At 42.1% G+C, this 25469-nt stretch overlaps 3 protein-coding genes across 5 annotated transcripts in view; 1 reads left to right on the forward strand and 2 right to left on the reverse strand.

Moving 5' to 3' along the window:
- Nucleotides 1-777: 777 nt before the first annotated feature.
- Nucleotides 778-2995, reverse strand: Hsp68 (Heat shock protein 68). The gene has a single exon (XM_017160375.3). The coding sequence runs from the start codon at nucleotides 2809-2811 to the stop codon at nucleotides 913-915; it is 1899 nt and encodes a 632-aa protein (XP_017015864.2). The 5' UTR covers nucleotides 2812-2995; the 3' UTR covers nucleotides 778-912.
- A 1785-nt stretch (nucleotides 2996-4780) lies between these two features.
- Nucleotides 4781-9763, forward strand: SMC1 (structural maintenance of chromosomes 1). The gene is made up of 11 exons (XM_017160369.3): nucleotides 4781-5298; nucleotides 5354-5502; nucleotides 5563-5731; nucleotides 5790-6812; nucleotides 7304-7873; nucleotides 7936-8191; nucleotides 8245-8549; nucleotides 8613-8719; nucleotides 8781-9284; nucleotides 9349-9526; nucleotides 9589-9763. The coding sequence occupies exons 1-11, from the start codon at nucleotides 4900-4902 to the stop codon at nucleotides 9649-9651; spliced, it is 3723 nt and encodes a 1240-aa protein (XP_017015858.2). The 5' UTR covers nucleotides 4781-4899; the 3' UTR covers nucleotides 9652-9763.
- A 164-nt stretch (nucleotides 9764-9927) lies between these two features.
- eIF4EHP (eukaryotic translation initiation factor 4E homologous protein) overlaps nucleotides 9928-25469 on the reverse strand; it is a 54951-nt gene continuing 39409 nt past the window's right edge. Inside the window, exons 3-4 of one of the 3 annotated variants that reach the window (XM_017160374.3) lie at nucleotides 11087-11235; nucleotides 9928-10717 (exon numbers count right to left, since the gene is read on the reverse strand). In XM_017160374.3, coding sequence (XP_017015863.1) covers nucleotides 10693-10717; nucleotides 11087-11235 — 174 coding nt within the window. In that variant the 3' untranslated portion in view covers nucleotides 9928-10692. The other 2 variants (XM_017160373.3, XM_070217149.1) reach the window with 2 other exon arrangements.

Below are 25469 nucleotides of genomic sequence, written 5' to 3' on the forward strand. Positions count from 1 at the left end.
TGGCAAGTCATAAATAATATTTATTAAATTACTACTCAGTAGCATGTTCTAACTGAAATATTCTTAGTATTTTGAGCAGAAGATTATAATATGATAATTATCATGAGATTATGATATTTTAAAATTAAAAACAAGTAACCTGCAAATTAATATTATTACCCCGGAAAAAAATCGTATTTTTAATAAAAAACATTTTTTATTTGGCTTGGGCAAGTCATAAATAATATTTATTAAATTACTACATATTCTATCTAAAGTAATTTTAGTATTTTGACCAGAAGAATTATGAGATCTACACTATTTTTTTTAAATTAAAAAACAAGTTACCTTGAAATGAATATTATTACCCCGGAAACAAATTCCTTTTTTTAATTAAAAACGATTTTTATATGGTTTGGCAATTCATAAATAATATTTATTAAATTACTACTCAGTAGCATATTCTAACTGAAGTAATCTTAGTATTTTGACCAGAAGAATATCATGAGACTATGAGATCTATAATAGTTTTTTTAAATTAAAAAAAAAAGTAACCTGGAAATGAATATTACCCAGGAAATAAATCCCTTTTTAAAATTAATAACATTTTTTATGGTTTGGCAAGTCATAAATAATATTTATTAAATTACTACTCAGTAGCATATTCTAACTAAACTAATCTTAGTATTTTGACCAGAGGAACATATAGTTTTTTTTTAACTTAAAAACAAGTAACCTGGAAATGAATATTATTACCCCGGAAATAAATCCAATTTTTAAATTAAAAACATTTTTTATATGGTTTGGCAAGTCATAAATAATATTTATTAAATTACTACCCAGTAGCATATTCTAACTAAAATAATCTTAGTATTTTGACCAGAAGAATATCATGAGATTATGAGATCTACACTAATGGAACTTGGCTGTGACTTAGTCCACCTCCTCGACGGTGGGACCCTTGTGGCCGCCGGCCTGCTGTCCACCATCTCCTCCTCCAGCTGCCTGCTGGTGCATCTTGGTCATAATGGGGCTGCAGAACTGGGTGAGCTCCTTCAGCTTGTGCTCGTACTCCTCCTTCTCGGCGGTGGTGTTCCCGTCCAGCCACTTGACCGTCTCGCTGCAGCGCTTCAACACACTTGACTTATCCGCCGCACTGATGCGATCGCCGGCCTGTTCGGCGGCCTCCTTGACGCCAAAGACATAGCCCTCCAGTTGGTTGCGGGCGGCGATCCGCTGGCGGTGGCGCTCATCCTCCTCGGCATACTTCTCCGCCTCGCTGAGCATGCGATCAATGTCCGCTTGGGACAGACGTCCCTTGTCGTTCTTGATGGTGATGTTCTTGGCAATGCCAGTGCCCTGCTCCTTGGCCGTAACATTCAGAATGCCATTGGCATCCAAATCGAAGGTGACATCGATCTTGGGCACTCCTCGTGGCGCCGGCGGAATGCCCGTCAGGTTGAAGTTGCCCAGCACGTTGTTGTCCCTGGTCAGAGCTCTCTCGCCCTCGAAAACCTGGATGGTAACCGCCGGCTGGTTGTCCGCGTAGGTGGTGAAGGTCTTGGACTGCTTGCAGGGGATGCGACTATTCCGCTCGATCAGCTTGGTCATCACGCCGCCGGCGGTCTCAATGCCCAGCGAGAGTGGAGCCACATCGACGAGCAGGACATCCTTGATTTGACTGCTCTCGTCGCCCGAGAGAATGGCCGCCTGGATGGCAGCTCCATAGGCCACAGCCTCATCCGGATTAATGGACAAGTTGAGGCTCTTTCCCCCGAAGAAACTCTGCAGCAGGCTTTGAACTTTGGGAATGCGTGTGGAGCCTCCAACGAGAACGATGTCGTGGATCTGACTCTTGTCCATCTTGGCGTCGTTCAGCGCCTTCTCCACCGGCTGCAACGTGTTGCGGAAGAGATCGCCGCACAGCTCCTCGAACCTGGCGCGGCTCACCTTGGAATAGAAGTCGTGGCCCTCGAACAAGGCGTCGATCTCCAGGGAAGCCTCTGTGCTGGAGGAGAGCGTCCTCTTGGCCCGCTCGGCGGCAGTGCGCAGGCGTCGCAAGGCACGCGGATTACCACGCAGATCCTTCTTGTATTTGCGCTTGAACTCCTCGGCCAAATGGTTGACCAACCTGTTGTCGAAGTCCTCGCCACCCAGGTGGGTATCTCCAGCTGTGGAACGCACCTCGAATAGGGAACCTTCATCTATAGTTAGGATAGAGACATCGAAGGTTCCTCCACCTAGATCAAAGATCAGCACATTGCGCTCTCCCTTGAGATTCTTGTCCAGTCCATAGGCCAAAGCTGCGGCAGTGGGTTCGTTGATAATCCGGAGCACATTCAGACCAGCAATGGCGCCCGCATCCTTGGTGGCCTGGCGCTGGGAGTCATTGAAGTAGGCGGGCACTGTAATCACCGCATCCTTGACAGTAGAGCCTAGATAAGCTTCAGCTGTTTCCTTCATCTTCGTCAACACCATGGAGCTAATCTCCTCCGGAGCAAAGCTCTTTTGCTCGCCCTTGAACTCCACGCTCATCTTGGGCTTGCCATTGTCGTTGGCCACGCGGAAGGGCCAGTGCTTCATGTCCTCCTGGATCTTGGGATCATCGAAGCGACGTCCAATTAGACGCTTGGCATCGAAGACCGAGTTGCGCGGATTCATGGCCACCTGGTTCTTGGCCGCGTCTCCAATCAGGCGCTCCGAGTCCGTGAAGGCCACGTAGGATGGTGTGGTGCGGTTGCCCTGGTCATTCGCGATGATCTCCACCTTTCCATGCTGGAAGACGCCCACGCAGGAGTACGTGGTGCCCAAATCGATTCCAATAGCTGGCATTTTTGTTCGGTTTTTCACGCTTTTGGTAGATGATTTAAATGAGCTTTTCCTTTATTTAATTTTTGAATACTTTCCGAATATTTCTTTAATTTTTCTCAATTTTCAACTGTCACTTTTTCTTATTTCTCGCTCGCTTGAGTTATATGTTTTCACTTTGACTGCTTGATTTCAAATGTGGCGGCTGGGAAATTTGCGCCGCTATTTATACCCAGCCGCAGTGAGGGGAAAATTCGAGATTTCCCTGCGAGAAAAGGGCAGAACATTCGAGACATTTCGCGTGAGTGCGAGCGAGTCAGCTAGTGTGTACAAGGAGGGGAAATGGTGAGAGATGAAAGGAGTAGAAAGTTCAGGAAAAATCTAGGGATATAATTTGAATTGTCATAGGTCAGCACTCGATTCGGGCCATTAAAACAAATTCGTGTGCAAGCTATTTTGGGCGCAGTTTCGTATTTATACATTATACCATTCATATTTTTAGATTATGTTTATTTGCTTTATTGACGTGTGTATAAAAAACATATGTGTGCATCTTTCGATTTAAGTATACCCCTGAGAAGGCCTCTTGATATTGCTTAAAAGATTTTCGCGAAAAACGTTTATATTTTTATACCCGTTACTCGTAGAGTAAAAGGGTATATTAGATTCGTGCAAAAGTATGTAACAGGTAGAAGGAAGCGTTTCCGACCCTATAAACTATATATATTCTTGATCAGGATCACTAGCCGAGTCGATCTAGCCATGTCCGTCTGTCCCTCTGTCCGTCTGTCCGTCTGTCTGTCTGTATGAACGCTGAGATCTCGGAAACTACAAAAGCTAGAAGGTTGAGATTTTGCACGCATATTCTTGGGCTTTCTACGCAGCGCAAGTTTATTTTAGCCGAGTGCCACGCCCCCTCTAACGCCCACAATTGCCCACTAACGATTTTAAAATGTGTCTGGCGCCCACATCTTTAAAGATTTTCGAGAAGTAAAAATGCAATTTTGTTGTGTATATTTATTCCTATCGAAATGTAGAAGACATTTTTCAAATCGGACCATTCATTAAAAAGTTATACGCAATCAAAAATTATATATCTATCTCCCTCGCACTCCCTTTAGCTGAGTTACGATTATTAGTCGGGACACCAACCCGACACAGCGTTCGCACTCCCTTTAGCTGAGTGACGGGTATTAGATAGTCGGGACACGAACCCGACTATAGCGTTCTCTCTTGTTTTGTTTATACATATGTACATTTGTACAATCTGGCATACATAAAATTAAAATATACATATGTATGAACGCAAAATAAAATCCAACAAAACTACTTGAATGCTAACTATACATATATGTATAAATATGTGCAAAAACATATTAAAATAATAAATGACGTTTATTTGCATGACATTGTATAATTACAAATGCAATTAATCAGCCAAAAATAATTATTATTTAATTACGGGCTCAACTAGGTATGACATTCCATATTTGGACTATTATTTATCTCGGCCAAAAATTATGATATTTTTCGTTGGAAAATCAGGATCTGGGTTTTTGGTACACTAACCCAAATCAAAAAAGTCCTGTTTTGTACACCTATAATTATAATTAGACTATAATCTAATATAGTGTTATTGTATTAAAATGGTATTATACATATATCCCTGGCCTTTCCTACTGACTTAAAAAAGTTTATTTTTGTTCCAATTTTTACTCGTTTTTACGAAAATTTGTAACTTTGAAAGCAGGATTTTTCGAAATGTTTTATTATTTCTTATACTTTTCCAAACATGTCCCAAATAATTTTTTAACCAATCTTTTCAATATGTCCAGCGTTATGACATGTATATTTCTGCTTAAATTGATTTAAATTTAACAATTATTTAAATAAAAGCAGCGATAAATTTCCCTAGGGACATTAATCGATTATCGATTTTAGCTTGTGCAGTGTGACCGTCAACTGAGAACGGCAAAATCCCCAGAGAGCCAGGGATTCCGTTTCCACTGTTTCTGAAGCGTTTCCCAGCGTCTTTTTTTCTCGCGAAAAACAACTAATTTCGCGCTCTTATTGTTATTTCCCGTGGATTTTTGCGCCCAGCCGAACGTGCGAATGGCCGACGACGAGGATGAGGTGTCCCACCGGATGGCGCCGGCGCCCATCCGCAAGCCGGACGACGAGACGGCCTTCCTGGAGTACATCGAAATGGAGAACTTCAAGTCCTACCGCGGCCACATAGTAGTGGGTCCGCTCAAGCAATTCAACGCGGTGATCGGGCCGAACGGATCGGGCAAGTCCAACTTCATGGACGCCATCAGTTTCGTGATGGGCGAGAAGACGAGCAGCTTGCGGGTGAAGCGCCTGAACGACCTCATCCACGGCTCCTCCATTGGCAAGCCCGTTTCGCGCAGCTGCTATGTGACGGCCAAGTTTGTGCTCAACCACGACAAGCACATGGACTTCCAGCGGGCCGTGATCAGCGGTTCCTCGGAGTACCGCATAAATGGAGAGGTTGGTTTTGATTCATTAGTCTCTTTTTGCTCAACTAATCTCCTAAACTTTTCAGAGCGTTGCTAGCAGCACTTACCTAAACAAGCTGGAGAAGATTGGCATCAATGTGAAGGCCAAGAACTTTCTGGTGTTCCAGGGGGCGGTGGAGAACATAGCCATGAAGACGCCCAAGGAACGCACGGCTTTGTTTGAGGAAATCAGCGGGTAACTTATAACTAAAAGCTATTCAACTCTTAATCCTCTAATCCTTGCTCACCTTTCCAGTTCTGGCCTGCTCAAGGATGACTACAATCGCCTGAAACAGGAAATGATTGTGGCCGAGGAGGAGACACAGTTCACATACCAAAAGAAAAAGGGCATCGCGGCGGAAAGAAAGGAGGCCAAGCACGAGAAGATGGAGGCCGATCGCTATACCCGCCTGCAAAACGAATATGTATGCCTAGCATTCCCCCTAATCCACCCCATTTCTAAACCAATTTCATCCCCAACAGAATGAGAAACAAGTTGAATACCAACTCTTCAGACTTTTCCACGTGGAGCGGGACATTCGCAAGTTCACCGGGGATTTAGAGGTCCGCCAGCAGGAGGTGAAGGTGGTGGAGCAGCGGAAAGAAGCCGCCGATGAGATACTGCGGGAAAAAAAGAAAGACGCTGGAAAGATCACTCGAGACCTGGCCAAAATCGACCAGGAGATCCGCGAGTTCGAGACGCAGATGAACAAACGCCGACCGCTGTACATCAAGGCCAAGGAGAAGGTGACGCACTGCAAGAAGAAGCTCGTTTCGCTGCAAAAGACCCTGGAGACGGCCCGCGAGGCGGACAATGCCCACCAGTCGGACATCAGGAAACTCGAAAAGCAGCTGGCCGATGTGGAGGCCCTGAAGAAGCGCTTCGAGGACGAGATCGAGAACGAATCGCAGCGACGCGGCAAGAGCGTCAACATGGAGGAGGGCCTGGTGCAGGAGTACGATCGTTTAAAGCAGGAGGCGGAGGCCACGGCCACCCAGTACCGTTCCGAGCTGGACTCGGTGAACCGGGAACAAAAGTCCGAGCAGGACACGCTCGATGGCGAGACCAATCGACGCGCCTCCGTGGAGGAATCCTTCAAGAAGCTCACCCTACAGCGCGAGGAAGCTGTAAAGCGTCGCGACAAGCTGATGGATCACATCAAATCCTCGCAGGCTGCCCTGGAGGAGCAGAACAGGATCAAGGACGAGCTCCGGCGAGATGTGGGCACCTCCAAGGAGAAGATTGCCGAAAAGCAACGCGAGCTGGAGGATGTGCGCGACCAACTGGGCGATGCCAAGAGCGACAAGCACGAGGATGCGCGGCGCAAGAAGAAGCAGGAGGTGGTGGAGCTGTTCAAGAAGCAGGTTCCCGGGGTCTACGACCGCATGATTAACATGTGTCAGCCCACGCACAAGCGTTATAACGTAGCCGTCACCAAAGTGCTGGGCAAGTTCATGGAGGCCATCATTGTGGACACCGAGAAGACAGCTCGACACTGCATTCAGGTGGGTTATTCATTGCTGATTACACAGGAACACAAAACTTAACTTTGTGAAACTTCCACGAACCATTTCTAGTTTTCCATGATAATCGGGTGATCCTGAGTAAAAGTCCCATTGGTCTAACCTTTATTATTTTTGGTGAAATCTACTCTCAATACATCATGGCATTCCTAAAAAATAGTCCCCATTGCCCATCTCTTTGGAAATCGACGCCAAAGTCAAAAATCACAAAATTTTGAAGTTTTCTCTGATGAAAAAAGAAATCTGGGAATTAAATCTTAAATGGAACTAATTTTAAATATTCCTTTAATCGAATGTTCATTGTATGCTTTAATTTCGGCTTAAAGCGTTTTCATGAAGACATTTTATTGGATTTATTTTTTTTATTATCTGCTCCCAATTATCAGGGAAAATTAGAAATGGTGCGTGGAAATTTTTGGCTGTGTACCTGTGTTATTGATTTCACTTAATTAAATATTGCATTTTCCCAACAGATTTTAAAAGAGCAAATGCTGGAAGTGGAAACCTTCCTGCCCTTGGACTATCTGCAAGTGAAGCCGCTGAAGGAGCGTCTGCGCAACATCAGCGATCCGCGCAACGTACGATTGGTCTTCGATGTGCTCAAATTCGAGCCGCAAGAGATTGAACGCGCCGTCCTCTTCGCCACCGGCAATGCTCTCGTCTGCGAGACTCCCGAGGATGCGATGAAGGTGGCCTATGAGATCGACCGTTCGCGCTTCGATGCTTTGGCTCTGGATGGAACCTTCTATCAGAAATCGGGTCTCATTTCCGGCGGCAGTCACGATTTGGCGCGCAAGGCAAAGCGTTGGGACGAGAAGCACATGGCCCAGCTGAAAATGCAGAAGGAACGCCTGCAGGAGGAGCTCAAGGAGCTGGTGAAGAAGTCGCGGAAGCAGAGCGAGCTCGCCACTGTGGAATCGCAGATCAAGGGCTTAGAGAACAGGCTTAAGTACAGTATGGTCGATTTGGAGTCCTCCAAGAAGTCAATTGGTCAGTATGACAACCAGCTGAAGCAGGTGCAAACCCAGTTGGATGATTTCGGGGTGAGTTGGTCTTAAATTAGCCTTGAATTTAAATAAAAATTCTGATTATGATCATTTTGCAGCCCAAGATCAACGAGATCGAGCGTCGTATGCAGAACCGCGAGGAGCACATCCAGGAGATTAAGGAAAACATGAACAATGTGGAGGACAAGGTGTACGCCTCCTTCTGCCGCCGCCTGGGCGTGAAGAACATCCGGCAGTACGAGGAGCGGGAGCTGGTCATGCAGCAGGAGCGAGCGCGAAAGCGGGCCGAGTTCGAGCAGCAGATAGATTCCATTAACTCGCAGCTGGACTTTGAGAAACAGAAGGATACGAAAAGTAAGTGCTAGGAAAAGTATTCACTAGCAATGAATTAATAAATTGCCTTGCAGAGAACGTTGAGCGTTGGGAGCGCAGCGTGCAGGACGAGGAGGATGCCTTGGAGGGCCTCAAAACGGCTGAGGCGCGCTATTTAAAGGAAATCGACGAGGACAAGGAGAAGATGGAAAAGTTCAAGCAGGAGAAGCAGGCCAAAAAGCAGGCCGTGGATGACATGGAGGAGGATATTTCAAAAGCTCGGCGGGATGTGGCAAATTTGGCTAAGGAAATCCATAATGTGGGTAGCCACTTATCCTCCGTGGAGTCGAAGATCGAGGCCAAGAAAAACGAACGACAGAACATACTGTTGCAAGCCAAAGTGAGTTGGAGATATTCTGGATTAACTACGATTATAACAATATATCTTGGATTATTTCCTTAGACCGATTGCATTGTGGTGCCATTGTTGCGCGGCTCGCTGGACGATGCGGTGCGACAAAGCGATGCGGACGTTGCATCCACCTCTCAAGCAGCAGCAATGGATAATCTGTAAGTTCTGTAAAAATAGTTTCACAAATTCTTAATCTATAACATTATAAAACACCCCTAGTATTGAGGTGGATTTTTCATCGCTACCACGAGAATACGCCAAGCTGAAGGATGACTCCGGCTTCAAAAAGGCCCACGAGTTGCTGCAAAAGGACCTGCAAAGTAAACTGGACGTCCTGGAGCGCATACAGACGCCGAACATGAAGGCCATGCAGAAACTGGATGCCGTAACGGAAAAGGTGCAGTCCACCAACGAGGAGTTCGAGAATGCGCGCAAAAAGGCCAAGAAAGCCAAGGCGGCATTCGAGCGGGTCAAGAACGAACGCTCCTCTCGCTTTGTGGCCTGCTGTCAGCACATCTCGGATGCCATTGATGGTATCTACAAAAAGCTGGCTCGCAACGAGGCAGCCCAGGCCTACATTGGACCCGATAATCCCGAGGAGCCGTATCTGGATGGTATCAACTACAATTGTGTGGCGCCCGGCAAACGTTTCCAGCCCATGAACAACTTGAGTGGCGGTGAAAAAACCATCGCGGCCCTGGCACTGCTCTTCTCCACCCACAGGTAAAAAAAGTTCAATTTATATAGTCCAAAATCTAATCAAAATGTGTACTATATTCTTCTATAGCTTTCAACCAGCGCCGTTCTTTGTGCTCGACGAGATTGATGCCGCCTTGGACAACACAAACATTGGCAAAGTCGCTTCGTTCATTAGGGATCACACGACCAACCTGCAGACCATTGTCATTTCCTTGAAGGAAGAGTTCTATGGTCATGCTGATGCCCTGGTGGGCATTACACCTGGGGTGGGTATTTAATTGACCGAAATTTAACGCATTATTAAATATTGTTTTCTATTTTCTTCCAGGAAGGGGACTGCCTCGTATCAAATGTTTATATAATGGACTTGACCATGTTCGAGGACACGTAAGGATCATACTTCGGAATAATGTTAAGCACTAGATGTTACTTAAAAGTAAAGCTGGCAATTTCCATTTAATAAAACCAGTAAATGTGTAGCTTTCTCAATGTTGTAACTTTAATCCATCGTCGGTCCATAATACTTACTTTAAAATTGATAAGGATTACCACAAAGTTGTTTTGAAAATAGGTTCTGCAACTTTAATAGTTTCCTTTAGTTCACGGGAGAGCTAAAAATTCGGATGTGTGAATTTATGGTTCAAATGAATGGTATATGTAAAACAACTGGTTTTTTTTTTGCTTTTAGTTTCAATTTTTAGTTTTTCTCTTTTTTTTTTCTTCACGTAAAAAACTTTTTGTATTTCTTCAAGAACAAAAACAAACAATTTGATTATTCAGTTTCGGTTTGTATCATTAATTTAAAATAATCATTGCAAACAGATAAATACAGTATCGGCTAGTTAGTGTGTCAGTTTCATTGGATTCATTATCTTGTGTATGTTGGCTGCCTGCCGGCTATGGCGATAATCGATAAGGCTACAATACAAGGAGAGGTGGTCCAATCGATTGGGAAGATTAGGATGGTATTCGGTTTGGATTAATAGAAAATAAACTAAGATGGGATAGATGGCCAGACTGGAGAGGCAGTTGTTAGGGGGACTTTGATTTTCTTTAATTGGGAATAGGGAATGCCTAGTATAAACTTTATACATACAAACTAAAATATTTATGGCGTTTCATATATACACACACTTTGTAAACTCGTTTAAAATACAAAGATTTGTCTCATTAGCGCTTAAATATTAATTTGCCTTTCTATGGATTTGATGTTCGGGATCTCCTGGTTTGTGGGTTCGATTCCGATGGTGTTCTAATGTTCTGATGTTCTGGTCTTTCCTCGATGGTTCCTTGTGCTTACTGTTGGTGTTCCTCCTGTCTGTGCTGTCGATGAACTTGTGACTGTTGCTGCTCCTTTCACTAGCGACTTATATTATCTGTTTGTGTAATTATTGTTTTTGTTTTTCTTTTGTTTATAGTTATTCACTGAATTTCAGCTTTTCAATGGGCCTTTATTACTGTAAAATAAGAGAAGAATATTTTAAATTAGTGGATTTTCTATGCACGTCCCTTCTTAAACCATAAACATTTCCAAAATCACAAATGACTTGATCATCAAAGACTTTTAGCTATGATCTTCCGTATCTTGAATTAAATGAGTATCGATTTTTATTAAACAGATTCCCCAGCCTTCGATTTCGACGCCTGGGCCTGCGTATTGAACAGGTAGGTAGGGTTTGGATTAGTAAGGATAAGGATTTACTAGGATATACTACAAAATGTAATAAATATTTGGATTTAAGATGTGCGGAAGGTATTTCAAATAAACTTGTTACTTTTTTTAATACTATACTCTTAAGATCTTAATCTTCGATATCCATACTTACATTGAAACATATTTAAGGCTATCACAGTGTATCTTATACTCCATTGCCGTTGTTAGAGGTATATTTAATATCCTGCGTAACGTATCACGGATACGTGTTGTACTGGTCATATCAGTGGCAGTCCGGTTCCATACTGATAAGCTATCCTCCTGCAGGCGAAATGAATTATGAGTATTAAAGAAAAATAATATAGCTATTGAGCCAGGGAAACCATGCTGTATCGAGGGACACTCCTTTTTAAATAGTCAAATTAAAACACATTTTGTTGCTTTTTTGTTTAATAATTTTTATTTCTCAATCAATATGTAAGGAAATCATTTCACACGTCTGACCAATTGGAAATGAACAAATTATAATAATAATGGTAATAAGAAACACACTTGATATTAACACAAAGGCAAATCTAATATCTTAATTTAAGTTTTGTTTTTCTCATTTCGATTTGGTTTCTTTGCTGGTTTTTATTTTTATTTTAATTTGTTCTCACTTTTTTTGCTGTTTCGTCGGCTGCTGTTCCATGATTTTTATCTTTTTCGGCTTTTATCTTTTTCATTAATTATTAATCATATATTTATTTATATATAAGACTAACACTTAATTATAATGTTTGTTTTTCATTACTTTTCATAATTAACTAAATTGTCTAAGGAGAGAGAAAATATATGATAATATGCAATTTGTTTTTGTTACGGATTTTTGTTTGTTTTTAATTTGTTTTTTGTTTTTTTTTTGCTTTTGTTATTATATTATTTAAACATGTTTAACAATTATGAGTATTTGCTCAAAAACTTGACTTGAACCGCTTTTTGTAGCTTTTTAGCACGGCTTCGTTTCGTGTGGTTTTGTTTTGTTAGTTGAATTTTGATTTCCTTTTAAGTAGGTTTTACTGTGGTGTGTGCACACAAAACTAAATTGTTTTCTCGCCACTAAAGTTTGTCGCTCGCCTTCTCTCGCTTTTAAATGGATCTTTATTTCGTATCGACTTGCTGTTATATACGCATATATAATGTTTATAATCGGTTTACATATGTGTGTATATATAGGTGTAGCATTAATTTTGTGTGGCTGTGTCAGTGTGGTGTTTTAAACGCTTGTTAAATTGCACATTGATATTTTAATATTTTGTAAATATTAAAGTTTACTTCGTTTGGTTTTCATTCCTTTTGCTAAATTATTTGGACTATCTTCGGTATATATGTTTGTATGTATGTATAATTATATATATGCTAATTTGTAACTATAATTAAAATATATGTATAAATATTTATCCATGTTAGTTCTTGACTTTCTTTGGGTTGTTTTATCATTTTATCATTTATCGTACTTGGAAATATACTTTCATTATTGCTTCTTGAATATACATATGTGAATCCCGTTAAGTATTATTTGTTCGCGTTCGTCCTTTATTGTGATTGTGTTTGTGTGTATGGTATTCTGTCTTCATCCTGTTTGTCATCGTCTTCGCTCTCTGATCCCGAATTGGTTATCTTTTGCTTGTTATTGCCATCAGTTTTGGTTGCCGATTTCGCTGATTGCTGTCGTCTCTGAGTGCTGAGTAAAAATGCTTCGATATGCCTGGAATTATTGTTGCAATTGCTGCTCCCAATGCACGACACATCCACCAAAAATAATCATCAATCAATTCTACACCTGGCTGAAGCTATAAGCTACTTCTGTCTGTCCCTTTCGCTCTCTCTTGATCTCAAGCCTTGTGTGTGGGTGAGTCTGCTTGTGTTTCGACGGTTGCTGTCCTCTTTTCTAAAGGCTGCCTGCAAGTTGACGGTGGCAACCCTACGCAAATCAGGGTTGCATTGGACGCCTCATACCATTCCACTCGTTCCTTATCCATCTTCACTGTTCATTGTTTTTTTTCTTTTTGAATTTTATTCAATTTTAAAGTACAATTGCACGAGTGTTTGTTGTTGCACTCGTCACTAAGAATATATATATATTTTTTGGTTTTTATTTTCTGCCGGTCGTTATGGAAATTGATTTGATTTGTTACTAATTATTCATATATAGAGTTGTATATATATGCGTATGTATATATAAATAGTCCAAATTATGTTAATATTAAAATTCTAATTTTTATTAATTGAACTTTTGCGCTTAAATTTAGCAATTCATTTGTTATCCATTTTTTTATATTTTTTTGGTTTTGCTTTTTGTATCATTCGTCCACGAATCAGAAATGATAAAATGAAACAAATTATAGAAAAAATATATATAATTGTCTGTATTTATTGCGGAGCCAAAACTTAGAAATAAATTAGACAAAAACTAAAGCTAAACATATAAATAACAAGATAACTAAATAATAGAACCTAGAAACTTCATTAATTCTAGATTTTTAATTTTTCTTGGGGTTCGTTTTGAGCTTGAGGATTGAAGAGACTCAAAATTCAATTCTTTGTATTAAACTTTCTCATTTAAATTTGATTTGATTGGTGAAAAGTGGAAGAAATGCGATTCAAGTAGAAAAACTAAAATGTTTTCTTCCTTTAGTCCCGGAAATAGTTAATATATTATAAGTTAATTTCGTATCTTCCATCGTTTTCTCTCTCTGTCAATATTTTACAAACATTTCGTGTTTGAGCGGAGAGGGGTGCGTGCTTTTATACAAGTTTAGAATCGAACACATTCACGTAGATATAGAATAACTATTAACCATAGTGTGTGGGTAGCCCCCCTCCCCAGGGGTATATAGATAGATATATTGATCTGAATCTGAAGAATGCTGGGTATTAAGAGGAACACCAAGGCCCAGGCTTGAGTAGGTTGGTTTAAGGCCCAAAATGTTTTCTAGACAAAGCCAAGCGCTCTTTTTATGGTTACAAAGATGAAGATATAGCACACACATAATAAATAACTGAAAGATCTCGAAATGTGGGGTTCTACTTTGCTTTTGCTTTTATATACGCACAACATTTACATAGAATTTGTAATTTATATATTTATAATTTGTTTTTATATAATTAGGTATAAGGGGGTAATCTAAGTCGGAAAAATCATTTTACATATTCATTTTTAGTAGAAAAACGCAGTTTTATCTCGTGTATACAGCAATGCTTTTTGTTTTTCTCTTTTTTCTTGCTATACTTTTCTTTTAATTATTATAATTTAAATTTAATTCGAAAAATCTACTTAGTGAAATTTGTTACGTTGGTTAACAGTTTTGTATATTTCATTTGTTTTTCCGTTTAATTTGCTTTAGGTTTCTTGTTTATCGATTGATTTATATATATAACATCACATTATAATAATTACTAATTAATAGATTTGCCCTCTGCTCGTTCTTCTCATTTCATTTCTTTTAATTCTTTTTGTTTAATCATAGCATTTGCGAGATGCACAAATATGAAATTTTGTAATAAATATTAGTTTTATGTTTACAATTTTGTGGTTTTACTTTTTTTCAAGCTTTATCGCTGACATTGCTCGAGGCAATGGCAAGCGTAGACCACAATAATAATTATAATGACTATTTACATGGAAAATCTAACGAATATAAATCGAACGAATCTGATTTAGCATCTGTATGTTCAAGTGTAGGTGTCTGTAGGCCTATTCCTTCGCTTCTAAGTGGTAAATGGTAGCATGGCAACACGTACTAGGGGCACAAAGGGTTTTTTGGGGGTTGGGGAAATTAAATTAGGGCCAGCACTTCCACTCCTTCTGCTTCCACACTGCCTCTCATTTACAGCAAATAAACTTGATGGAATTTAATTTGTGTGAACACCGAAAACGCTCCGCCACTCGTGGGTTCCATTAATTTTGGCCCAGAACATCCGACCAACCAGACCATCCAGACCGAACCAGACCAGGCCTGTCTTAATTAGGAGCCACCGCCGCTCTTCCTCGGCTTCGCTTTTGAGGGATGAGGTCCTTTTCGGCTCGCCTCCTTTTATTCTTCTGGCTACGTGACTCCCGGGCTCCTCCGCTCATTGGTATGCATTGGGCGACTGCGCTTCGTTTTTACTTTTATCTAGAGCGAGAAATATACGGAAAAGTGTTAAATGATTATCAAACTGAAGCTGTGGCAAATTGTTATACTCTCTCTACGCTTTTTTCCAATGCAACCTCCTCTCGAACGCAAAGCGTTGCAAACACGTCCTGGCAAAAATGACAAGACGACAAACGAGAAGCGGAAATGAAATTTCGCATGTGCATGTGATACACTTAAACAAAAAAAACTGAAATAAAACAACTATGAGATACCCGTTATTCAGCTAAAGGAAGTGCAAAGGAGATGGAGATATGCATGCAGCACAACGACTGCTTGCACTGCTTGTGTTTGGACTGCATATTGTCAACACGAGAACTTGCAGTGTAACTGACGTCACACTGTAAGCTCTCTAGTTACAGACATTCTTCTTTGCCCTTTATTCGTAGTCTTGTTCGAAAGATCGAACCATATCACAGTTAAGTTGTTCATCTGTACATACATAATTTGGAGAGCTGCAGCTTCGGTAAATGAAATGTAAAACCGACAATTTAGTCTGCGAGCGAGAGTCAATACATTCAGAAGCACCCTCTGTGCTCTTATCTTTTATACTTTTTTACATAACCTAATTAAATCCAACGCACATTTTTGGAACCTTTCGTCTTCTTATTTGGGACCCTGGGCAACAGACCGCTACTCCGAGGAACTTCTAACGCCGCCACAGGTGGACAATCACTCTGTGCGCCGCATCATATTTTGCTGAAGATTGGGGCTCCGTCGGTACGCAGCCACAGCCAACACATTTTGGTGCCGAAACCCGGGAAGACTTCTCTTGGACTGAGTGGCATATCTGTGGGTCACTACTTGGACTACGCTGGAGCGCGAAGAGGTTATTGTAGAAGGTTAGTGCACTGTGTTTGTTGTGAGAAAGAGGGTCAAGGTCATGGCTGAGACATTTGAGGAATTAATTGCGGAGCAATCAGCTTTGATTGATTCTGTACGCCGCATGTTAGAGAACTTTCGGAAAGCTGGCACTAATAAGTCGGAAGCACATATGGAGACTAGATTAGAATCTCTGGCCAATATTCGCACGGAGTTCCGAGAGAACCATCGAAAATTGGTGCGTGCGGATGACGAGTTGGTTCAGCACGATTATATGGAGGCAGACCTTGAAGGAAAGTTCCAAGAAGCGTATATTGATAGTGTGGCGCAGATTAGAACTGACCTAAATGAGACTAAGGATCGACTTCTTGCGTCAACAGGAATTAACAATCTTGATTTGCAGGATGGGCATCGCAACGCGCCATCGTCAGGGTTTATAGCACCAGACCAAACCACGATCGATGAGGTTAAACTTCCAACGGTTAAATTGCCTATATTTAGCGGTGAATTTGTAGATTGGCCGGCATTTAAGGAAATATTTGAAGCGCGAGTTCATAATAGCCCTAGACTCACTGATCTACATCGATTCCATTACCTCAAAGATTCTTTGTCAGGGGAAGCCATCAAAGATATTCAACATCTAACACTGATCGAAACAAATTATCCTGTAGCTTGGAAAATGTTATTAAACTTATATGATAATAAGCGTGTTCTGTTTCAACATTATATGCAGGTACTAGAGCAACAGCCCATGGTGCAGAGCGATGACCCTGTTTCGCTTAAGGGGTTTTTACAAACTTGTCGTTCTTGTATTAAATCATTGGAAAAGGTTGGCGTTAACCTTTTCGATCAAAGTCATGTCATAGTTTACTTGGTGACGAAGAAACTACCTGCGGAGCTGCGGTTGGACTGGGAAAAATCCCTGGCTACTTCACAGGAGTTACCAACATTCGAACAATTATCCGCGCATCTCGATGGACAATACAGGACTATGCTTACGTCCGCCAGTGGCGAGAGGACAACATTGTCTAACAAGGATCGAAAGGGAGCATCGGGATCGTCTGAGAAGCGCCGAGATGTGAAATCCTCCTTTGTCGCCCGATCGGAGCAGAAATGTGCCATATGTTGCAAGAACGGTCATTCTGTTCAAGATTGCAAGGTTTTCGAAAGCATGCATCTAACAGCACGGAGGGAAGCTGTTATGAAGCAACGTTTGTGCTTCAACTGTTTGGGGAATAACCATAACTCACGAAGATGTAAACTTAAAAACAATTGTTCGATTTGCGCAGATCGGCATCACACGCTCATACATTTGGATCGGGTTCGGCTGACTAAAGAGCCAAATGAGCAGGTTCAACAAGTTACTTCCAACGCAATTAGCGGGACTTCGAGTGCAACTGGGACTAGTTATGAAGTGCTATTGCCAACAGCGCTAGTTCGGATCCAGTCCGCAGAAGGGTTCATACTACAGTTCCGAGCATTTCTGGACCAAGGATCGCAAGCTTCGTTTGTATCGGAAAACGTAGTTCAGAAGTTGGGACTAACTCGTCAAAAGGCATACATTAAGGTTAATGGACTGGCCAACGCACGAGTTACCGAAGCGTCTTCTTCCGTTCGTTTATGTTTTGGATCAAGGTTTGAGCCACAGGCAAGGTATAGTGTGACTGCGTATGTGTTACCAAAGGTGAGTAAGCGCATGCCAAATCGTCGCTTATCTGTGGAAAAATGGTCTCAATTTGAACAGCTTTGCCTGGCTGATCCTAATTATTTTGTTCCACAAGGTGTGGACATATTGTTGGGGAGTGATATCTATGATGAATTAATGCTAAGTGAAATACATCGCGGACCGGATGGCTGGCCTATTGCTCAAAGCACACGACTTGGATTTATTATATCAGGAAAAGTTAAGGAACCCAACACAAGGGTCACGGTGCATACGGTGACAGTAATCAAGGACGAATCATCTGCGGAATTAGAAGGATTACTTCGCAGATTCTGGGAATTTGAGCAGTTGGATGAGGCAGCAGAAGTTTTGTCGAAGGAAGATTTGTGGTGTGAGGAACATTTTGTTAATACACATGTGCGGTTACCTTCAGGGAAATATCAAGTGCGATTGCCATTTCTATCCACTTTGGATCCCCAGTTAGTAATTGGGTCGTCGCGTCAAGGTGCTTTGAAACGGTTGTGCCATTTGGACAAGCGTTTACGCAACGATGCCAACCTGAAGGAGGTGTATTCCAAAACAATAAAGGAATATTTGGAGTTGGGGCAAATGGAAAAGGTTGTTACACAAGCTGGGCAAACGGAAGAAACAGGCTACCCGGGGGGAGCCACACATTGTTATTTACCTCACCACCCAGTAATCAAGGAATCGTCAACGACTACCAAGGTGCGCGTCGTCTTTGACGGATCGATGAAGACGAGCAATGGGAAATCTTTGAATGAAATCTTAGCAATAGGGCCCAAACTACACATGGAGCTCCCAGCAATACTGATAAACTGGAGAGCAATAAGGTTTGCATTCCTTGCGGACGTGGAAAAAATGTATAGATGTATTAATATACATAAGAAGGATGCTCAATTTCAAAGAATTTTGTGGAAACCGGACAACACTGTCCAGGTAGAGGAATACGCCTGCTGCACGGTCATGTTTGGCACGAGCTGTGCTCCGTATCTGGCCATTAGAGTTATGCAGCAGTTAGCCGAAGATGAAGAGCATAACTACCCGCTGGCAGCCAATGTACTTAAACGTCAGATGTACGTGGACGACGTTTTATCTGGAGCAAATAGTATTTCCGATGCAAAGGAACTGCAAGCTCAAGTTAGAGGAATGATGAGAAGCGGATCTTTTGAGTTGCGAAAATGGGCCAGCAACTGTCCTCAACTGTTAGAAGGAATACCTCTAGAACATCGGGAAACCAAAGAGCCTCTAAATTTTCAAGGTGACGAGACGATTAGAGCATTAGGATTATATTGGAAACCCAATGAAGATGAGTTTCGATTTCAACTTAATTTTGATCTCCCAGCAGGTACACCAACAAAGAGAAAGATGCTTTCGACGATTGCGAGGTTATTCGACCCAATGGGATGGTTGAGCCCAATCACCGTTGTTGGAAAGCGAATGGTGCAAGCCCTGTGGAAGACAAAACTTAGTTGGGACGACCACGTACCATTGAAACTTCAAAAGGAATGGCAGAAATTCATTCAGGAGCTGCCAAACTTGTCTAAGATTCATATACCACGCTACATTGCTTGGGGAATGTCAAAGGGAACTCCACAGTTACACATATTCTGCGACGCGTCAGGATACGCGTACGGTGCGGCGGCTTACTTACGAATTCCGATAGGAGAGAACGCCTTTCATACGGAACTAATTTTAGCGAAATGCAAGGTAGCGCCTATCAAGCCGCAGCTTACGATTCCAAGAGCGGAATTGTGTGCAGCAGTCATTGCTGCGAAAATATTTAAGTATTTAAAGGATCACTTAACTATTCATATTGATTTTGCAGAGACTGTCTTTTGGTCAGATTCGATGATCGTTTTGAGCTGGATCCAAGGAGGTGCTGCGAGGTGGAAGGTTTTCGTTGCCAACCGCATCAGCAAAATTTTGGAGCTATGCGATGGGAAACAATGGCGACATATAGCATCTGAGGATAATCCAGCCGATCTTCTAAGTCGGGGAATCAGTGTTACTAAATTAGCATCGTGCCAATTATGGTGGAATGGACCGCCGTGGCTGAGATTTAAAGATTGTGAGTGGCCATCGACAAAACTAGATCCTGGAACCGATATCCGAGTCACCAGCGAACAGAAGCAGATGCACTGCAACGCTATTTCTGTGGAGAAAGAGAACGGATCCGATATATTAGGAAGGTTTTCATCGTACACAGTGCTCATTCGCATCCTGGCATATGTTCATCGATTTATAAGGAATTGCAAGATATCGAAATCTGCTCGAATAGTAGATTCTCTCACGGTAAGCGAGCTTTCTGAAGGGTTTTTGTGTGCGGTTCGTTTGTGCCAAAAGGAAGGCTTTGCAGGCGATTGGAAACTATTGTCGGAAGGGAAAATGTTACATAAGCAAAGTCCGCTGTTACCACTCAATCCTTATTTTGATGAATCGGAAAGAATCATTCGCCTTGGAGGACGCTTGAGGGACGCACTGCTGCCGATGGCGGAAAAACACCCATACATTCTACCTTATCAGCATTCATTTACAAGCTTGGTCATTCGTTATAGCCATGTCAGTACCTTACATGGAGGTGCGGCCCTTACACTCAATCATATCAGGAAAAAATGTTGGATCATCAACGGACGTAACGCCGTACGAAGAGAAATCCATAAATGTATTGTTTGCTATAAATTTAACCCTAATATTACATGCCAAAAGATGGGTAATCTTCCACCGGCCAGGATTCGGCCACAGAAGGCTTTTACGTCAGTTGGGATTGACTACGCGGGACCGTTCAACATATCGCCATCTAAAGGAAGAGGACGGACTTCGGTTAAAGGCTATATAGCGGTTTTTGTATGTCTTGTAACAAAGGCTATCCACCTAGAACCAGTGGGGGATTTGACATCGGACGCATTTCTTGGAGCACTTCACAGATTCATTGGCCGACGTGGAAAATGTGTTCATATTTATAGCGACTGTGGCACAAATTTCGTCGGGGCAAATCGGAAGCTGCAAGCAGACAAGTTGGCATACAAGTTGTACATCGAAAAAACGATTCTAGGTAGACTCACAGATGACGGGATTACGTGGCATTTTAACCCTCCCTCCGCTCCACATTTTGGAGGTCTATGGGAGGCGGGCGTTAAGTCAATGAAACACCACTTAAAAAGGACAGTTGGTGATCGTACGCTCACATACGAGGAATTGGCCACCGTATTAGCTCAAATTGAAGCGTGCTTAAACTCTCGTCCGTTGTGCCCGCTAAGCAATGACCCGGAAGATTTGATGGTCCTAACTCCAGGCCATTTCTTAGTTGGGGATGCTCTACTCGCTATGCCAACAGAACAAGCCGATAAACTAAGTGCCACCGAGAGATGGAGGAACTGTCAGCACTTAGTTCAGCAATTTTGGAAGCGTTGGTCCTCGGATTATCTATCACGCTTGCAGCGGAGACCGAAATGGTTAGAAAATAGGCGTAACTTGCAGGCTGGCGATCTAGTACTCATTAAAGATGAACGTTTGCCGTCTAATCTATGGGCTCTTGGTCGAATTACTGAAACTCATTGCGGCCAAGACGGTTTGGTTCGAGTGGTTAAACTCCAGTCTCAGAGTGGTATTATTAAACGGCCAGTAGCAAAATTGTGCCCATTACCCATACAAGATAATTGGTTAAATCGCGACCTTGACCCTCCACAACAATTCTAAGTTGCATTATCTTTTTAGCGTCCAACCTCCAACCTACCAAAGACGTTGAAGAAGCAGTTAATAATATTCTAATAATATCATTAGGGGGGAGAATGTTTGGACTGCATATTGTCAACACGAGAACTTGCAGTGTAACTGACGTCACACTGTAAGCTCTCTAGTTACAGACATTCTTCTTTGCCCTTTATTCGTAGTCTTGTTCGAAAGATCGAACCATATCACAGTTAAGTTGTTCATCTGTACATACATAATTTGGAGAGCTGCAGCTTCGGTAAATGAAATGTAAAACCGACAATTTAGTCTGCGAGCGAGAGTCAATACATTCAGAAGCACCCTCTGTGCTCTTATCTTTTATACTTTTTTACATAACCTAATTAAATCCAACGCACATTTTTGGAACCTTTCGTCTTCTTATTTGGGACCCTGGGCAACAGACCGCTACTCCGAGGAACTTCTAACGCCGCCACAGGTGGACAATCACTCTGTGCGCCGCATCATATTTTGCTGAAGATTGGGGCTCCGTCGGTACGCAGCCACAGCCAACACAGCTTGAATTCCATTATCTGCTTATAACTTTGTTATGAATGGTCCGATTTGAAAAATTTCTTCTACATTTCCTTAAGTATTAATAAACACAATAAAATTGCTTTTAAACTTTTTCGAAATATTTAAAGATGTGTGCGCCAGACAAATTTAAAAATCAATTAAGACGATTGTGGGCGTTAGAAGGGGCATGGCACCTTGATAAAATGTATGTATCTGTATGGCAATTCCCACCTTTCTAGCTTTCTAGCTAGTATTTCCAGGAACGAAGAAAATACTGTTCAAATTCTTAGAAAATTTTCCTGGCGCAGCTTAGTGGGTTTTGGTTTTCCCCAGGTTTCCAAAACTCGCAACTAATGTGAAATCTAGCAGTTATTTCCCCTGTGCCCTTCGGCAAAGGTCCAGCAACAGGAAGTGGAGCTCATACACACGCCGCCCCCCATATTCACACCCACCTAGCAACCTGGCCTTGCCATTGTCTCTAGTCGAAGGTCAGATGATGTTGGAACAACCGAACCACCGAACGACCGACCACAAAACGACTTTAGCCTCGAATGCTTTTTGCATGCGTGTGCGCCACTCAAGTGGCTCATTATGACCAGCTGCTCACAAATACCCAGGCTCGGTGGCCCTTACCATGAGGCATCAGGCATCAGGACACACGGACACACATTCATCGCCTACTTGAAGTGTGGCGCGTGTTAGAATTTCATTAGACCGATGGCGAACAACAAAAAACATTTTCTATTTATTTAATTTGGCTTTAGGCAACCAAGACGAAAGCGTCAGAGAAACAGAAACAGAAGCAAAAGCAGAAGCCACTGGTCCTTGTCGTCTGGCTGATGACATCAGCTAGAATCGCGATATCCTGCCACCACGGCCATCAAACATCCCACTCACAGAGAGAGAAAAAACCAATGCAATTTGACATTTTTCTGAAAAGTGTTCAATACTCGAAGGATGTCCAAAAATGACTTTAAACAAGAGGGAACGCTACAGTCGATATAGTGCGAGGGTGATAGAGATATGCATGCAGCAAAGCAACTGCTTGCACTGCTTGAATCCATTATTTGCTCATAACTTTTTAATGAGTGGTCCGATTTGAAAAATTTCTTTTACATTTTGATAGATATTAATAAATGAATAAATATCTATAAAAGACGAATCAACATTTATAGGTCCTAAGCCCGTAAAATTTTTAAGAACACAATACAATTCCCATTCTAATGTTCTCAGTGTAGAAATCGAGTAATTTGCGTCACTGCATTGGCTCGCCGCTTTTTCCATCTCTTCTTTTTTTTTGGCCTGACCCCCACACAAATGTTTAAAAATAGTTGCCATCCCACGATGTCGCATTCAATTGATCTCTCGTTGCGGGGGCAAAAAGGTCAGATGTGGAACAGCATTAAAGTCAATCATTCATAAATATTGCACTGCACAGATTTCAGGTGAAGTGATTTTCGCCCACCTCCGTTTGAGTGGAGGAAGCTGCAGCAGCAGTTTGGATTTATCACGACCTTGATACATACTAACTGAATCCTCCCAGAACTCAATTATTTAATGGCCCCGTCTCTCATTCATAACTGCCGTTCAAATTCTAGCATGTGGTTGGCCAAATACCACATTTCCGTTTGCTAAAAGTGATTTGTGTTTGAGCCAACTTTTAATGCTAAAAGCTCATTAGAGAAGTTTCTGGTTTTAATGGTCCTTGCGGGAGAAACTTGCATTAAAAGTCGGTTAAGTGTGAAGACTGGAAGTCTGCAGAATGCCGGGAACAAATGAATTATTCTTACTTTAGTACTGGCTCTCAGATAATCGGTATTTAGCATTTAACACATTGCCAATTAAAAATATTTATCTCCTCAAAGACAGCTGTGCTTATATCAACAATATGAATATGGTATCGTAATAAATACCGCAAAAACAGGATAATTTGCTGTTGATGACAAACACACACAAAGTCCGTAGGATATATTACGTCCTCCGTAAGGATATGTGGGTGGAAATGATATACATAAATCGCTGGGAATCAATTTGAAATGTCAAAAGGCAACGGCTGAGAGCTGTGCCTGCCATTTGGAGACTAGGCCTGAAATAGCAACAGCCAGAGCAGCAAATTGAATTGAGCTAGAGCCAACAAAACTGAGGAGGGGATGAGGATTGGGGACTTTGGGTTACAGCCGAAGCTGGCACTTAAAATCCGAGTGACGTGCCGAGCCCGGATGGGTCGTAAAAGCTAACGCAGCGACAGATAGATGGTAGCTATACCCCCAATACCCCCTAGATTCTATCCCCGATAACCCCCCGATGGCCATCGCCAATCTTCAATGCCGCCACTGACGCGACTGACTTTGACATGACAGTTTAATTGAGGGACAGCTCCTAGTAGAGGAGCCTCCTGCCAATCTACCCACCCAGGAAAATCCACCCAACTTCCTCGCAGCTTCTCGAAACAAAGGAAACACAACGCGCTCGAAAAGTATGCAAATTAGTTCGTCTCCCTGGGAGACAACCAACCAAACCAACAATTGGAGATTGAAGCGCAGTGTTTGCCTTTTTGCCCAGATCCTTGGGGGAGAAAAGGAGGGAGTTCAGCCCTTGACAAAATTTAACATTTATGATTTCAGTTTCCGTTGGGTGAAAGTTAACAAATAGAACTGGAAAGTGGTGAACCAAAAATATCTAGTCCCTAAAGTACAATATTGTAAATATTTACATGTTAAATTTTAATATAAAACCGAAGATAGTTATTTAAAATTTAATAAAGTCAATCATACGCGGATCTACGGTGAAACATGAAAAAAAATTGGGTATTCAAAAAATATGCTACAAAAAATGAAGTTTAAAATCCTGGATCGCCCACTGCAGGTTATAGAAATTTCTAAGATTTTAGTATAATATAAATCTCTCCATTTGTTTTCTAATATAACTTCATAACTTTCTAAGAAAAGCTGTTGGCTATTTGTAAACTCAACAAGTCGAACGCACAGCTCCAATGAAATGATTTCCAGGAAAAGGGAGCTTAACCTCCTCTTCTCCCCCTCTAACATCTAATTTTAACTAAAATTTGTTTATGGAATTGCAAACAAAAGACAGATGAAAAGCTGACATTGGGCAAAGGGCATGGCTTTTGTGTCGCCAAAGGGAAGTTAATCGGTCAACTTCAGGCGGGCAATCGAGCAGCAAGAACAAAAACGGCTGTACAAAAGGCTGAGCGGGGCGACAATGGTGGCGGGAATTTTGATGGTCATCCATCAGCGAAACGAGACAGCCTGGGAGGAGCAGAGAATTAGGACAAACCGCAGGAGCAAATTGCCTGGGCGAGAGATGTGTTGGCAAAGCAGCCGGCACAGGACACGTGCTGTAACCCATAACCCATAGTCCATATCCCGTAGCCCATTGCCCATTGCCCACATAACCCACTGTGCCGCTCTCACCTGCAAACTTGGCGCATGCTGGGGATTTGTGGTCTTTCAGTTGGGCGTTGGGATGAGTGGGTGGTTTACAGTGGCGGCATTGGGATGCCATCACTATTTATGTGGCTCGCTTACGCAAATCCTCTGCAGGCAGCAGGACGATGACGAGGATCAAGGGGGTCGGCTGCATGGGTAATGCAGCATGTAACTCAATCAGGG

Source organism: Drosophila takahashii, chromosome 3R (assembly GCF_030179915.1).
Source record: "Drosophila takahashii strain IR98-3 E-12201 chromosome 3R, DtakHiC1v2, whole genome shotgun sequence".
NCBI classification, from domain to species: Eukaryota; Metazoa; Arthropoda; class Insecta; order Diptera; family Drosophilidae; genus Drosophila; species Drosophila takahashii.